This window comes from Diadema setosum, chromosome 13, assembly GCF_964275005.1.
Source record: "Diadema setosum chromosome 13, eeDiaSeto1, whole genome shotgun sequence".
NCBI classification, from domain to species: Eukaryota; Metazoa; Echinodermata; class Echinoidea; order Diadematoida; family Diadematidae; genus Diadema; species Diadema setosum.
In genome coordinates, this window is record NC_092697.1 from 17,138,638 (window position 1) to 17,155,510 (window position 16,873).

A 16,873-nucleotide genomic window follows, 5' to 3' on the forward strand; every position below is an offset into this window, starting at 1 on the left:
TGTGTCTCGAACAAAACCTGACACTCTCCCTTCCTCCTATTATTCACAAAACAAAACCTGGCTTCGCTACGAGCCCTTGAACTTTCTCCCCCAGCAGGATTCCCGATTTAACTCACACTACCACAATATTCGTTAAACACTTCAACTCCTTTTCAAACATGTACTCCTAACATCCTCCCGGTTCTATCTCTTTCTTTATTCCTTTAAAAATCACCTGGTGTCTATCAAATGTCCTTCTTCTTTATTCCCTTTGTCTGATTCCATACAATGTCCTACCATGCCCTAAGCCCGCTGTCTGAACCTTATTCCTTCCCTTTTATTCCCTTTATTCGTTCACCCTGTGCTTTGCCCTATCTACTCCTGACCCTCTAATTTCTTATTATTCCCATATAATGCCCATCCTATTCGGAACCCCCCATTTTTTTCATCTCGCTACATATAAGAAGAAGAAGGAGTCTAGAGTACGCCATTTTTTTTTGAACTACAAATGACGTACTAGAGGCTCCTTTTTCGTTTTATCATAACATCCGAAGTCCAACACGTGGAAAATTCCTTATATAAGTACTATGATCAATGAATCAAATTAATAGTAGATTACGTTAATAAATGTGATGTATCATCGTATTTTATTCAAGATCTCTCAATTCTCTTTCAGGAAGTGGTAAAACATATAAGATGGAGGACTGTTCAATAACTAAGTGGGGCATCTTCATTTGTTTCGTTGTAATTACGTCTGCCACAATAGTCGTCATCACCACTACGACAAACGCCACCTATTTCATTGATGACCGGTATCCAAGTTATTCAAGAGTGCCTTCATTGACTCCGAAAGGATCCCTCCCCCTTAGTAATACGTCTTTCTGTAAAAGGTGGGTAATTTGCGATCAGGTGTGTTTATCTCTCTATTCACTTACGTATATGTTCATATTATGTATATGTATATCGTAAATTATATTATTATAAAACGGTGAATGATCTTGAGTGCACTATAGTTCCTATTATACTAAATCATATGCAAGACCAAAGCATAATCAGGCTAAGTGCAATTCTGTGTCACCAAGGCCGTGCAAGGTGAAACAGCATCATACGGGGGTAATTATGCATTTTTTAGGGTATATCGGTGGGAATAGTCATGATAGTACATGGAAGAAAGTTTTGTTATGGTAAATTAATCATGTTCATAACATTAGTTTCGACATGATTTTCTTTAGCATACATCATGGACTTCCCGTGCAAGACTCAAGAAGTGTATTTACCACCGTGAACTAAAAACGAAATCTCTGAATATCAATAAGTTTTGTCATAAGTGCACTGTTTTCTATAAGCAAACACACATATATATATACACACACACACGAACATGTTGATATAATTTCTCATTTTTGAAATAGACTTACTTCACACTATAGTGCTAAGCGAAATAGATTCACTTAACACTATTATAGTGTGTTAAGTGAGTCTATTTCAAAATGAGAAATTATATATTCGCTCAACAATCGTCATTTTGAATACTTCGAATATCACAGTCAAAGCCTTCTTGGCCTACCAGAATGCTGTTTATATATGTATACAGTATAACGAAAAATGCATTACCAGTTTATTTCTTGATTCTTCGTTATATATATATATATATATATATATATATATATATATATATGCAGCACCCGTGGAAATCCACGGGTCTGAGGGGTTTTATTTTTTTTCTCATAGATACGATTTTGCACATTTTTATTGATGAAATAAAAAGAAAAATTTTCTCATTCTTTCGTTACTTGTGCTCGATCTCTTCTACCCATGACCACCACCCCCACCACACACACACACACACACACATTTCCACCCCCGCAGAACAAAAAACCAAACCAAACAAAACAAATAAAAAAACAAAACAAAACCCAAAAACAAACATTCACGGAAAAATTACCAGAAACGCTTATGAGATTCTCCGGAAGTTCTGCCCACAAATTCTTCCCGTCGGAATTGGGAGATACTATTGACACTATGACTTCGGATATTAATTATACCCCCTGCTCTTGCATCCATGCAGGCACCCGAGGGAATCCACGGCTGGTCTCAAGGCCAAGCATTTTTTTTTTTCATTCCTATTTCTTTTCCCACGTTATGAGAGAAAAATATGATATTTTTGATCGTCTTCAATTGCTCCCTCCTTTTTGTTTTTAATCACCAAAACTTGGTTTGATAGATCATAGAACCATCCGTTATCTGCTTCAGACTATACATCATCATTATTATCATCATATCATTATTCTCATTAGGCCCCTATTGTTATATTGCTATTATAATCATTATTTTTATTTGGGGAGGGGGATCATAGTCATTAGGTTTAATAAATATTAGGCACCCGTGGGAATCCACGGGTCTCAGGGCTTCTTATTTTTCCTTTAATATTTCTTCAACCACGTTATGAGAGAAGAAATACACAAAGAATATTTTCGTCTTCAGTCTTTGCTCCCTCATTTCTGTTTTCATAATCAAAACTTGGTTTGATGGATCTAGAACCACCCGTTTATCTCATTGATACTGTTCATTGTTTTTATTATCATAATAAATAACATTATCATTATTATTGTTATCATTGTTATTGTTATTGTTATTTTGTGGGAGGGGAGATCATAGTCATTCGGTTTTATCATCATTTTATATTATTCATTGACATGGGGATGAATCAAGGGAATTAAGGAAAAAAGTTTATCGGTCAGGGATATAGTGAATATCTTTTTTTTTTTCCGTCATGTCAAGGTTTCTCTACGACTGATAGACGTTTCAAATAGCTTCATTATCATTGCTATTTCATTTTAAACATCAAAACAATCCAGTACCTGTTTGTGTCTCTTCCGCCCACTCTTAAGTTATGGATCATAGCACCCCCTCCCCATTCATTTGCATTGGCCTATTGTATTATTATCATTATTTCAGTGTATTATTGTTATTGTTATTATCATTATTATTATTACTAACATTATTATTATTATTTAGGGGAGAGGAGAGAGTAGAGTCATAATATAGGGATGATCAACCAAGGGAGGCGGAAATGTTAATTTGTTAAGAATTGTAAAAATCTGTTTCCCCCATTTTGCTGCTCTTGATAAAAAGCATTTCTGAAGACAGTCCTGCGCAAACTGTCCAAAACTGTTTCCCTGCACTAGCATACGTAATCTTGTGCTGAGTAGGACTACTTCATACATAGACCCCTAGTGTTTTCGTTACTATTGTGCTGAGAGAAATAAAATATTTTCGTCTTCGTTTGCTCTCTTCTTTTTGTTTTTATCACCAAACTTTTTATCACCAAACCTTGGTTTGATGGATCATAGAACTACCCGTTTATCTGCTTCAGACTGTACATTTTTATTATCATTATTATCATAATCATTATTAATGTCCTTCTTCTTCCGGCTTAGGCTGTACATTATCATCATTATTGTTATTATTAGTATTATAACTATCACTATTATTATTGTTATTATCCTTATTATTATCATATTATCATTATAATCATCATTGTCATATTTAGGGAGGGGGAGATAATAGTCATTAGGTTTAATAAGTAGGCACCCGTGGGAATCCATGGGTCTCGGGGCCTCCTATTTTTTCTTTAATATTTCTTTTCCCACGTTATGGGAGAAAGAAGAATATTTTTCTCGTCATTTGCTCCCTCTTTTTTTATTTTTATCACCAAAACTTGGTTTGATGCACCATAGAACCACACATTTGATGTCCACTTGTAACTTCAAAAATTGGCGGTCAGCAGAGCGAGGGTTTTCCCCGCGTCCGCTCCTCTTATGAATATTCATGTTTACAGCAGCCATGCAGTAAACGAATGAACGGCGGCGCGTGTACTCTGATATGGAAGGGTACAATCAGCAAGGACAAAATTTAAGTAGATATTTAGCCGTCCTGAACAGTCTGAGTACAATGATACACGACTTGAGAGTAAACTAAACGACGTACCTGAGCTGCATAGTATCCTGCAGTTGTGCAAAATACAATAAAATAACGCCATTCGTTGTTTTCATTTGGGCACGCCAATGGCGAACGTCGCTGTACGTAAAATGCCCTTGTACTAACAATGACCGCGCCGTGTATTTATATAATATTGGATGCACTTGAGTGGTATATCAGATATATTGCATTCATCAACATGAATATTGCACGAGTCGAAGACGAGTGCAATATTCATGTTGATGAATGCAATATATCGGATATACCACGAAAGAAATCCAATATCATTATTATTATACATACAAACCACTTCCACGACAACACCACATTCGATTTCAAAAAAATAAATAAATAAATAAAAATGAAAAAGGGTTTCACTCACATTCGACATCAGTGATCAAAACGTCCACGGCAATTCCTTCTCTGTTAAATATGCTCTAAAAACATCTAGAGCACTTTTGTTGCCTTTCGTGTGTTAACGCGTCTTTTTCTTTCAGAATGTTTTCGAATTCGTCAGAGTCTAACGTTACAGAGACGCGAACCGTGGAGGCCGCCATTGTTGTGTACAAAATCTAACCTTTCAACTTGTATACGGAGGTACAGTACAGTACAGTACAGTACAGCATAGCATATCAGCGAGCGACTGCCGCAGACCGGGCCGCACAGACCATTTACGTGTACTCCTATGGCATTTCTCAACCTCATCGCGCAATGCCACTGCACTTTGCTTTCTTTGCAAGCGATACTGCGCATGCGTATAAAGATACATTTGAGTGCGTTATTGACAGCAGAGTACAATATTGGAAACAATATTGTACTCTTTTTCTCCATTGATAGTGTAACAAAAATGCACCCAGGACAGGCCCTCTGCGGCCAGAAAAGAGAAGGCTTCCTGTCACTAAGCACAAGCCATTCACTCTCAGAGCTATTTACAGCGTAAGAGATAGAGGTTTACAGAGTTAGTACTTTTTACCACATAGACTTCCAGGTGCCAGTATAGACAATGGCAGTTTGTTAAGTATATGTTTAAGACATATTTTACTGCTGGGTCGCAATCGCATGACCCTATGACATTAATGAAAGACTCCCGAAAGTAAAGAGTTAATTATCTTTTTATATTTCATTCTGAGGCCAACAACAATGGATCCCTGTGGGAAACTTACGTTAACTCATTCACTGCCGATGTTTCTGTTGTACACATAAAGTAGGTATATGCAAGAGTTTCAGTTATTGGTAGAGTTAATCCCCTTATGTTTTCAAAGACTGTACCTAAAACAATGGAGACCTGTTTGAAACTTTGATTAAGCCTTAGCACATTTTAGTAATGCCACAGAAAAGAGCCTAGGTAATGGAAGTGTTAAATTTGTTATATGTTTAAAGGAACCTCCCCAAACAGGGGGTCCTTGTCCGAAACTGCATTAAGTCCCTCTCTGTGGCAGAATGTGCAGAAGGTACGCCCAAGGCATCTAGCAATTTGTTCCGTGGTATAAGGAGTTAATTAATCTATGTTGTATATGAAGCCCCGGAAAGAAGGTACTGGCGAGTGTGGTGTTACAGATAAGCCGGTAAGATCATACGCCGAATCTAAACAAAGGGATCGAGCGGAGATATTTTGGTCATCGCTTGTATGGTTTGCTTTGTCTAAAATGGGAGAAACCAGAGTAGTTTTTAATTAAGAAGTAATGACCAAACATAATGAAACAGTTTTCTTTATCTGCCCTTCCATTTGAGTGGTCGGAAAGGGTATAAATATGCCTGGGTTTTGGGTCTGGAAATCAGAAAGAATCCGACGAGGATCTCTGAGAGCAGACAAGTTCGAAGCAAGGTATGGGCCTGGTCAGGTAGAGGCATTGGGTGCTGCAAGTCCCAACATAGAGCAAGAAGCAACTTTGGTTCGTAAGCTACAAGTTTATTTGTACATCGGCTTACCCGGGCGGCGGGTTGGAGTCGGTGGGGAACAGAGGATAGCACAGACGGTTACTGAGCATCGGCTCGGTAATAGACATGGGCAGCGGCCCGTGCACGCAAGTATCCTGAGTTTCCTCACTGCCCAGCTCTCCTCCCTCCCCTGTCAATTTAGTCCCGTTATAGTTAAATCTGTTAAGTCTTCTCCCCCCCCCCCCCCCCTTCCGGGCGGCTGGTCGGAGTCGGTGAGGAACGGAGGATAGCACAGTCGGTTACTGAGCATCGGCTCGGTAATAAACATGGGCAGCGGCCCGTGAACGCAAGTATCCCGAGTTTCCTCACTGCCCAACTCTCCTCCCTCCCCTGTCAATCTAGTCCGTTTATAATCCGTTAAATCGGTCCCCCTTTTGTAAGTATGTTAAAATTTGGTTGGTAAATATAACGGTAGGTCGTGAGAATTTGACCTCGGCTGATGCTGTTTTGGTCTGGCAGAGCCTTATAATAAAAACATTAGGAGCAGCACCCGATGCCCTCGTGCCGCCAGGCTCGAACGTCATTTGCCCATGTGTTTTACGTCATGATTTCATGTAGTAATGTTTTGTACCACCCAACTCGATATTTGTTAAAACCAAGTTTCATGAGTAATAAAACCTAGTATCTGGGTTGTGCTCAGACTCCCAAATGAACTGTGTGATTCGTGAGCTGCTTGCCCACTGACTGCTTAGACTGCTCGCTACCAGGAACGTTTGTGTGTGCGGATGTAGGATGACGCTGTTGTGATGGTGATGTTGGTGCTTTAGTTATTGGGAAAACGCACAGACATAGACACACATCACAGAGGACACACACACACGGACTTATATTTTCGCCACAATACGGGTAATGTAAAATGCATAGGACAGGTATTATGCTAACAATATTGCATGTCATTAAGCAAACCCCTTGCAGGAATATTGATACATGGTTTTATTGTATCGAAAAAGTGGCTTGTATTATATAATATTGGATGCACTTGAGTGGTATATCAGATATATTGCATTCATCAACATGAATATTGCACGAGTCGAAGACGAGTGCAATATTCATGTTGATGAATGCAATATATCTGATATACCACGAAAGAAATCCAGTATTATTGTTATTATACACTGTACATACAAACCACTTACCACGACAACACCACATTCAATTTCCAAAAAAAAAAAAAAAACCTGAAAAGGGTTTCACTCACCATTATATTGTTTACAAAATGTAACCTTTCAACTTGTATACGGACGTGTATCTACGCACAGTACAGTTCAGTACCAGCAAGCGACTGCCGCAGACAGCACAGACGATTTACGTGTACTCCTATGGCATTTCTCAACCTCATCGCGCAATGCCACTGCACTTTGCTTTCTTTGCAAGCGATACTGCGCATGCGTATAAAGAAACATTTGAGTGCGATATTGACAATATTGGAAACAATATTGTACTCTTTTTCTCCATTGATACGGGTAATGTAAAATGCACAGGAGAGGTATTATGCTAACAATATTGTATGTCATTAAGCAAACCCCTTGAAGGAATATTGATACATGGTTTTATTGTATGGAAAAAGTGGCTTGTATGTATAATAATGTATAATAATGTACCATAATGTGTGTCCATATCACGCGCACGCATATATAGTGTTTTGTGTATAACCATCGTCAATATACATACACAGGCGCAGGCCACACACTGGCATACCGTACCCGATAATACATTGTGTGCGTGCGTGCGTGTCCGCCGGAATATGACAGAGATTTCGCTGCACGCCATCATCTTTTTGACTTAAGTATCCCTACAGTGTCTCTGCAAGCTAAAAGATGGAAGATCGAGAAAGGCAGTAGTCCAGCGCAGGATCGGTGAATATTAAAACGCTCGGCTCTGACGTCACGCACAAAAATGCATTATGCATCTATCTAATTAATTTCTCTTTGTCGTCCTCGACGTCGACACGAAGGTGGAGCGCGGACGAAAACCGGTCCAAGGCATGTAGGACACCCTCCCGCTGCCGACGGCACCGGTCTCGGGGGCCAGGAGCCGACAGCTCGGGAGGAGATAGACAAACCAGCAACGCCGGAATAAAACAGGAAATACATAAGGCCCCGACAACAACAACAACTTCGCCTTTTACTGTATAAGATATATGATATACATACATATATATATATATATATATATATCCTATATATATATATATATATATATATATATATATATATATAATTGATAAGTAACAAAACTGGAACAAAGTTCATGCTGTATCACCCTTTCTCAAGTGTTGATATTGAGAGAACAATAACAAAATTTTGTTATTGTTCTCTCAGTATCAACACTTGAGAAAGGGCGGCGAGATGCTCGAAAATTTGTGTGCAGAAATAAACCGTTGGTGATACAGCATGAACTTTGTTCCAGTTTTGTTATATAATTGAGGAAGTGCGAAGAGTTTGTGAAGGATTCGTGAAAAAAGTGCTCTATGCTAATATATAGCAGAGCGATATATTCAATTACCTTGAGCGCACGGAGACCGCTACCGACGGTTTCACGTCCTTCAACTGGACGATCTTCATGCGGACTGGCTCCTAAGGCCGGTTGGCTGCGCCGCGCGGTGGGTCAGTTGCACGCTCCGGTGGCTTCCTGGCTGGTCGACTCCGGTGTCTGCACTTTGATAATAGTTCTGGGGGGCATGTCATGAAGGAACTTGTCGGATAAAATATCTGACAAGTCAATTATATCCGACAAGTTTTGAGAAATTCTTTAGTCTGATTGGCTGATTTCTCTGAACTTGTCGGATATAATTGACTTGTCGGACATTTTATCCGACAAGTTCCTTCATGAAATGCCCCCCTGATCTCTTATTAAGTGCGTCTTTGTTGCGGATGATAGTAAATTTTTCCTCCAAGCAAAGGTTACACAAGCCGCTTCTTCTCATGTTTAAGTTCATGTTTAAGCCACCGTGCGCCATGACGATGAGGAAAAATCATACTGCGGCCTGGCAGGGGGTACATTTAAAGACAGGTCCAGAAATTACGCCAAGTCCATCAAGCACGAAAAGTACAAGAACGAAACCCAACTCTCAAAATATATACGGAATCTGAAGAAAGCGAACAAAAAATGTACATTAACTTGGGACATTGAAAAGGTCAACTTAAACATAAGGACGTGAAACCGTCGGTAGCGGTCTCCGTGCGCTCAAGGTAAATGTGTATATATATATATATATATATATATATATATATATATATATATGTATATATAAAAATGAAAAATCTGTTAATCGAGCAAATTGTTTTTCAAGCAAATTCTAGGGAAGAAAAAGATTAACAGATCACTTGGAAAAATCAATTAATATTAGTATTTCATCTGACCGCATGGCTTGTAGGGATAACGTGAATGATTAAAGACTGGCTCATTATGCGCAGAATGTCGAGTCAAGAGGTGACCGCACTAAATGAGTGGCGTAAAAGCTCGCAACTCCCGTTCCCTGTCCCTTTTCATAGATTTCTTATAAAATTTTTAATGATGACGCCACGAATTGCTGTAGAGTGTCATCAATCTAGATGGAAACCAGAGAACTTCATGATTTTGAGTGGTTCACAATACATTGTATACAAGCTTGCTTTTCAGTGGACCTCTCAATTCTTTTTTTTTCTTTAACTGAAGCATAACTTCGTATTTGTTTTTTTTTTTTTTAGCCAGAATTCATTCTTATGTTTATTGGTATCATTTATCTTTTGCCATTCGAATATTTATGCTGATGATGTAAATTATGATCTATTTTGTGTTATGTTTTGTGGAAAAAGAAGAATGAAAATAAATGAATTGAACTGAATTGAATTTAATAATTTTCGGACTTCTTTTTCGACTTTCCTCGAACTTTTTCTGAGCATTAGATCAATATGTCTAGTATTCATTTCTTAAATTTGCATATGTTTTGGGAAACTTCAATCTATATACTAGAAATATTTAATATCAACTGGCAGTATAAAGTATTGGTCTTCAACAAGGCAAGTGCAGCCCGAATATGAGTTGCTGTGGTTATCGTAGATCAATGAGGCCTGCGTGTTCAACAAATTACCATGCAGATTATATTATTCCCCAGAAACGGTAAGGCAAAGCACGCTTTGATTTGGCTTGTTCATTTTTATCATCATACATTGATCGCTATAGCATACTAAGGCATCCTTACTAACGAAATTAAACCCTTAACAGGAGGGTAATTGCTACAAAGGGCATAATGTACTTGATTAAAGTAGACTTTCATTGGCTTGATGTAAGTAGCTCTTATCTTCGTTTAAATTTTGTTCCAGTGTATGTGTTCCTATATTTTCGATGACAAATATCAAGATTCCAGGTACACTTAAACTAATGCTGCCAGAAATGAAAAACTGATACATCTTTTGAACAGAATTTGCTTGACGGGACTCAAAGATGATGACGACTTTTTACCTCAGGACGTTATGGCAAACGCCCTGATGAGGGACAACAGAACGGCACAAAATTTGACAAGAACTCATCATCTGACGTGAGTTTTCTTCCTCTGTTTTCATGCAGTGAGTGTTAATGTCTTTATATAGGCCTACATGTATCATCACCATCCTTGTCAGCGTTTAAAATGCATATTCCCACTCTATGGGGTAGGACAGTTAATTTCCTTTATAGCCCTCCTTCATGATATCCCGTCTGTGGGATTGATGTGGGTGATCTTAGACGCCATTCTGTCTTCTTTGATGGTTTCTTCCCAGGTCTGCGGGGTCTCTCATGTGGGTTCAAAAATTCCCGGCAACTTGTAAATTTACTATTCTCTGAAACCAGTGGGGCTTCTGTCCTGGCCACAATACATGTCCACATCATCTCTAGCCTTTTGCAAAGGCGGCTCGCAATGGGCTCGCATATAGCATTTTGGCAAGGCCTCGAGGATGAAAAAGAGACTAACTGCGAGAGAACGGGTGAACACGAGACCGAGCGGCGCGAGGCCTTTTGAAACCTGACATGAATTTCGTTTCTCGCCGATTCTGCTACCAAAGAGGTAGCGGCCAATCAGCGACAGCATTGCTCACCACGCCGTCGCATCTAATGAATACGCATAAGTATGCCTGTGGCTGCTCGCTCATCCGTATCAAGCCTGAGTTGCCTGCCTGCGGTAGCTGCCTGCATTTCCAGCGTTGACACGTCCATTATCATACCAACTCTGATCTGACTCATGAATACATAATTATAGTGAATGATTCATGCTCGTCTTCGTTGGAAGGAGATAGGGGAAAAAACCCCAGGTTTCAAAAAGGCCTCGTGGCTGCGCCACTTGGACCCCGTTTACAGCCCGGCCTCAATTGCGCGGCCGAGCCTCGCAATTTTGTCCGTTTACACTGCTGGGCTCGGCCGCGCTTTTAATTCAAACCTTTCAATATTTTGTCGTAGTGGCGCTCTGCTTGTAAACAAACGCAATTTGGTATAGCCTGGTTTTCAGACCCTTTGCCAACTGGATTCCGTGGCGACGAAGTCGCCGTTCGGGCAAAGGCCTTTGCCGAAGTAAAAATCCTTTGCAGGACAAAACCACCTTAAATTATACTAGTTTTTCACGTTGAGGGGGTTGATATCGTGAATAGCGAAATGGTACGGGCAGAGGGTCTGGAAGCCAGACTAAAATTGGCCGCGCATTTGGCCCAGTTTGCGTTTACACCAAGAAGAGGCCGGGCTCGGCCGCGGCTCGGCCGCGACCGAGACCACCTCCAGAGCGAGGCCAAATGCGAGGCCAATTTTGGCCTCTCATTTGGCCTTTTGCGCGTTTACACTGAAGCAGGGCTGGGCTCGGCTGAGCCTCGCACTGTAAACGGGGTCAAAGTCTCGCGTTCACCCGTTTCTCGCAGTGCTCGGTGTGGCGAGTTAGTCTCGTTAAGGACTTTTCGATTGCGTGGACGTGGCCGCCAGTCTCGTACGAAAGCGGCTCGAAATGGCCGTAGTCCACTCGGCACGTCCGCGACGTGTTATCACACATTTCGATTTCAGTGCACGCCGTTCGTGACGTACTGCTATGACGTCATGGCCCCCGTCTCCTCTGGCGGGCTGGCGATTGGTTGCGTAATGCGATGACGTCATCACGTCATAAATCTCGGGTGGACGTGAAATCCCTCCAACACGCGTTAGCGATTCTGGCGTTGGACGTGCTGGAGAACCTTGAGCATGCGCAGTTCTTTAAAATGACGTCATTTTCTCGACGGCCACGTCCACGGGGCGAAATCGAAAAGTCCCTAATAAATCCTAGCCACGAGGCCTTGTCAAAAGGCTAGCTCGTATACGGCGGGCGGTGGACTCGCTCGCATTCGGCGATCGGACACACACACACTTATCGGATGGGAGCGAGCTCGCTACTCTCGCAGCTCGCCCGTCGCGCGCTGTGTGTGCGAGTCCATTGTTCTCTGTGTGCGTGTGCTGAAATTATAGCGAGCTGCCTTTGCAAAAGGCTACACCATCTCAGTCTGCTCCTCATTATACTTCCTGGTCCATTGACTGGAGGAGGCTTTTACTTTTCTTTCTATCAGGCATAGTGATGCCGTGCACATCCATCTGACCATCCTCACCTAAGCCCTTGGACAATGTCATTGTCTTTGTTGTGTCACTGCATTCGGTCTTGCATTTCCGCACAGGCATATTTGTACGCATTCCCTTTCATCATTCCAATGAGGTTTAAGACATGGAGTTCCAACTGGCTGTAATTATTCAAACAGTTGTCAGATTTCTATTGATGTACGAAAGAAATTCACAGGTGCATTTGTGCCTTTGATGGTCGATGCTCGACCCCGCCGTCTTGCTGAGCAATCTGGAGATTCATTTTTTACGTCAACATAATGTTGGCCATATTTTGCTTGTTTATTCATTAAATGAAATGAAATTTCACCTAATGATAAAGCATGAAAAACAAAAGTCAATCCCATCCAGAAATTTGTGCAAAAGTGTAAATCAGAGCTGTATCATGTGAAAATGTTTGAAACTGTACCATCCTGGAAAGCCGATTTTATCACTCTTCCACTTAGTTTCCCCAAATTAAAGTAATATGGAATAATCTTCAAGTATAATTCTTTATTGATAGATATATCAGATTAGTGCCCGGGTATGCCCAGTCGAGTAATTTTCATCTTTATTTCAGCATTTGTGTTTGTTTGTTTGTTTGTTTTTTTTTGCGCAATTTCTATTCGCGCATCCTCGTGTCTGTACCACCTACCTTTTATAAGAAGGGATAGCGAAAAGTAATTACCATCACAAAGACATATCTTCCTCAAAAAGTGGCTGGTGATTATGTAATGAGACACGAGTCAATTGTCTTCTCATCTGCGTGGCAGATTGTGTTTGACACATGCTTCAAATATTTTTATTTTATATATATATATATACATATATATATATATATTTATATTTAGCGGCGGCATCAAACATCTACCAAAGGAAATAAGACGGTTGTGACTCCATTCTCTTGAACTTCCTTGATCATTCTTAGTGGGGTTGCATTTGAAGTTCTGAAAGAGCGAGAGCTCGCAGAACTTATCCAGTCACTCTGAATTCTTGTGGTCATACACAATTAGTGTCTCAATTAGTTTTGGTTAAATTTCAACCCTTTAAACAAATCCTGTTCAATTTATTCATCGCAAGGAGGTGAGACGCGCAAGGTGAAGTGGTTCCACTAACATCCAAGTGGACTCTTTGGGAGATCGGCTCAGTGTTGCTGAATATGGGCTATCCAGCCATCTTCTCAGATGGAAAATGAACAAGCAAACAAGGATTATGTTGCTTCAGAGTGTATTGAATCAGTCAGTACAAGCTTTTTGATGTAGGCCTATGTTCTGGTAGGATAACACGGCCATTGCGGTGGTCTCCGAAGATGTTTCAGCAGCTATACACCTGCACACTATAATACACAATGCGACGTCCATATTTCGGCACATCACACCGTGCCAAATGCAATTTGAGACCTTTATTCCGGTCTGTTGTTTTGTTAATGACTTGACGTTTTTATATCATGCTCTATTTTTACACGTTCTCCTTCAGGACAAACGGCTCACTTAGCAAGCGGTTATGGTCTTTCAACAGTAGCTCAGAAGAAGTGATCTACATGTATGGCCATGCTCTTTCTAAGGTCTGGCAAAAGAATGCTACAAACCTTCGGAAATTAAGGTATAAATCACGATTGTGAGACCTGCATTCGCATTAATTGCATAATTAAACATTATTACTATGTATATAACTATATATATATATATATATATATATATATATATATATATTGTATTGTATTTATTCAGACAAATCAAAAACAACATGTCTAGGGGTGCAAAAAAAGGTACGAATACCCATGCATGTCTGCACCCCTGGAGTACATCATCACCAAATTAAACAAATTAAAAATCATGATCGGTACATTGAAATACAAAAATCTAAATACATATAGGTATAAATATAATACAGTTATTGTAAAATGACAATGAAATCAAACTCTGGCCTTCGGAACAGCAATATATTGCACAAATGTAACCAGTATGAAATGTAAATAAGTGATATTGCAAGAGAGGAATAATCATTTAAGACAACAAACCATATTGCAGGGTATACTAGCGGAATATCAAAACATGGACGAATACATAAAAAAAGTCTATATCATAGTATATGCACATTGATATTGCACCAGACAGAATAAGGTTAAAAATTCACCAAATGAGACTTATACAACATGTATGTTATACATGATACATTGTAAAATGAATTCACATACATAAAAACTCTCTTGATAAATATTTAAAGCGAGAAAGAGATGTACTGGCTACAATGTTGCTTGGCAATGAATTCCATTCTTGTGAAGTCTTGAGATAAAAAGAACATTTGAAATAATCAGTTCTTGCAAACGGGATATATACTTTCTTATTATGATCATTTCTACCAAATCTGTTCTCTCGTGTAATTCTTTGTTGTCCAGTGTTCACTATATCATTTATCATTTTGTAAAACATAAGTCTGAAATACTTACGTCTTGTAATTAATTTCGAGAAATGTATCTTTTGCAACAACGTATCACAACATGTTTCCCAGTCACGAAACAATAATCTAACAAACCTCGTCTGAACACGCTCAAGTACGTTAATGTGAGATAATCTGTATGGATCCCATGCAGCAACACAATATTCTAAACATGGACGTATAAGTGAATTATATAAACTGATTAAAACATGTGAGGGACAATGTAAAAAATTCCTTTTTATAACACCAATGATTTTACTACATTTAACATACGTTTCATTACAATGACCGTTCCAGTTGAGTGTTTCATTAATAATTATTCCTAGATATTTTTCTGAATGAGTTATACTTAATTTCTTTCCACATAAAACATAATCATAATCATATTTTGTTCTTTTCCGCGACATTTTCATAATCTTACATTTATTAACATTAAAGTCAAGATGCCATGTCTTAGACCATTTACCCAAAGCATCAAGATCTCCTTTTAAATCGTCACAGTCTTCAAGTGAATTGATACACCTATACAAAATGCAATCGTCTGCATAAAGACGAATATTGGAAGATATATCATTAGTAATATCATTTATGAAACATAAGAACAAAATCGGACCAAGGATGGTTCCTTGCGGGACACCAGACTTAACATCAACCCAGTCGGCACATTCCCCGTTGAGCACAACCCTCTGCTCTCTATGTTCAAGAAAATTCATGATCCATTTCAAGTTGGAGTTTACTACACCGTACCTTTGTAATTTAATTTCTAAAAGACTGTGCGGAACACTATCAAACGCCTTGGCGAAATCTAAAAAGACGATGTCCACTTGGGAGCCTGAGTCCATCGCACTTGACCAATCGTGAATAGCTTCTATCAATTGTGTCTCACATGAGCGCTTTTCACGGAAACCGTGCTGACCGTCACACAATATATTGTTCACTGACAGGTGATTAACAAGTCGACGACACACAATCTTTTCAAGTAATTTGCACACAATAGAAGTCATAGAAATTGGACGATAATTATTTGGGTCGTTTTTCTCACCTTTCTTAAATATAGGGCAAATGTTCGCTCTTCGCCAGTCAACTGGCAGCTTTCCCGAGGGCAGAGATTCATTGAATAATTGACATAAGGAGCTTGCTAATTGTTCAGACCCTTCTTTCAATATTTTTGCTGGCAAACCGTCTGGTCCTTGGGATTTACTGACATCAATATTCTGTAATAATTTACGTACTTCGGCGACATCACAAACAATATTTTCCATGACTGGAACACAAGAAAACAAATCGTTCGGTCGGGGATGAGTAATCTGGGAATCATTGAATGTAAACTGAAACTGTGAATTTAAAACATGTGCAATCATTTTGTCATCTGTTACGTGAGTTCCATTTACTACCAATGATGATATCATCTTTTGTTCAATCTTCTTTGATATATATGCATATATCTCCGCGTTTTGGCAGTAGTAGAAAGAGCAATAATAATGTCACAATAGAAGAATGCATTAAATGCCAATTGCCTTGACTTTAATTAAAAATCCGGAATTTTCGGGGGCCTCCCCCTTCGTCAGGAATGAAAGTTCTAATGAATTTTCACAGTGATATTAACAGTAGTGAGGTGTTAATATCTTATTATATACCTCATTTCTAGAATCCTCTCATCTGATTGGTTAAAAGGGGAGTCATGAAAATAACTGTGCCCTATTTTTGAGTTACTGTGACCGGGGCCCGGGCACAGTTAATAAATAGGTTTTACAGACAGTCGCGACCCCGTACACGTAGATCGCTCATATGTACGCACCAATGATACGACCGCCGCGCATTCAATCAGCGTGCTGTAAAAGAGACTAGCGGACTGGTTTGGAGACAATCGCAACCCCGTAGTGCACGTAACGTACACTGTACACATCACTGTACGCACCAGTGATACGACCGCCGCGCTGTCGATCAGCATTGATTACGAGTGCTGTAAAAGAGACTA

General features: G+C 39.6%; 1 protein-coding gene across 1 annotated transcript in view; it reads left to right on the forward strand.

The window, feature by feature from the left end:
- LOC140236455 (alpha-N-acetylneuraminide alpha-2,8-sialyltransferase-like) overlaps positions 1 to 16,873 on the forward strand; it is a 63,969-nt gene that overhangs the window by 28,769 nt on the left and 18,327 nt on the right. The window contains 3 exon segments of the mRNA XM_072316380.1: positions 656 to 869; positions 10,301 to 10,417; positions 13,933 to 14,058. Of these exon segments, the coding sequence (XP_072172481.1) occupies positions 676 to 869; positions 10,301 to 10,417; positions 13,933 to 14,058 (437 nt within the window). The 5' untranslated portion in view covers positions 656 to 675.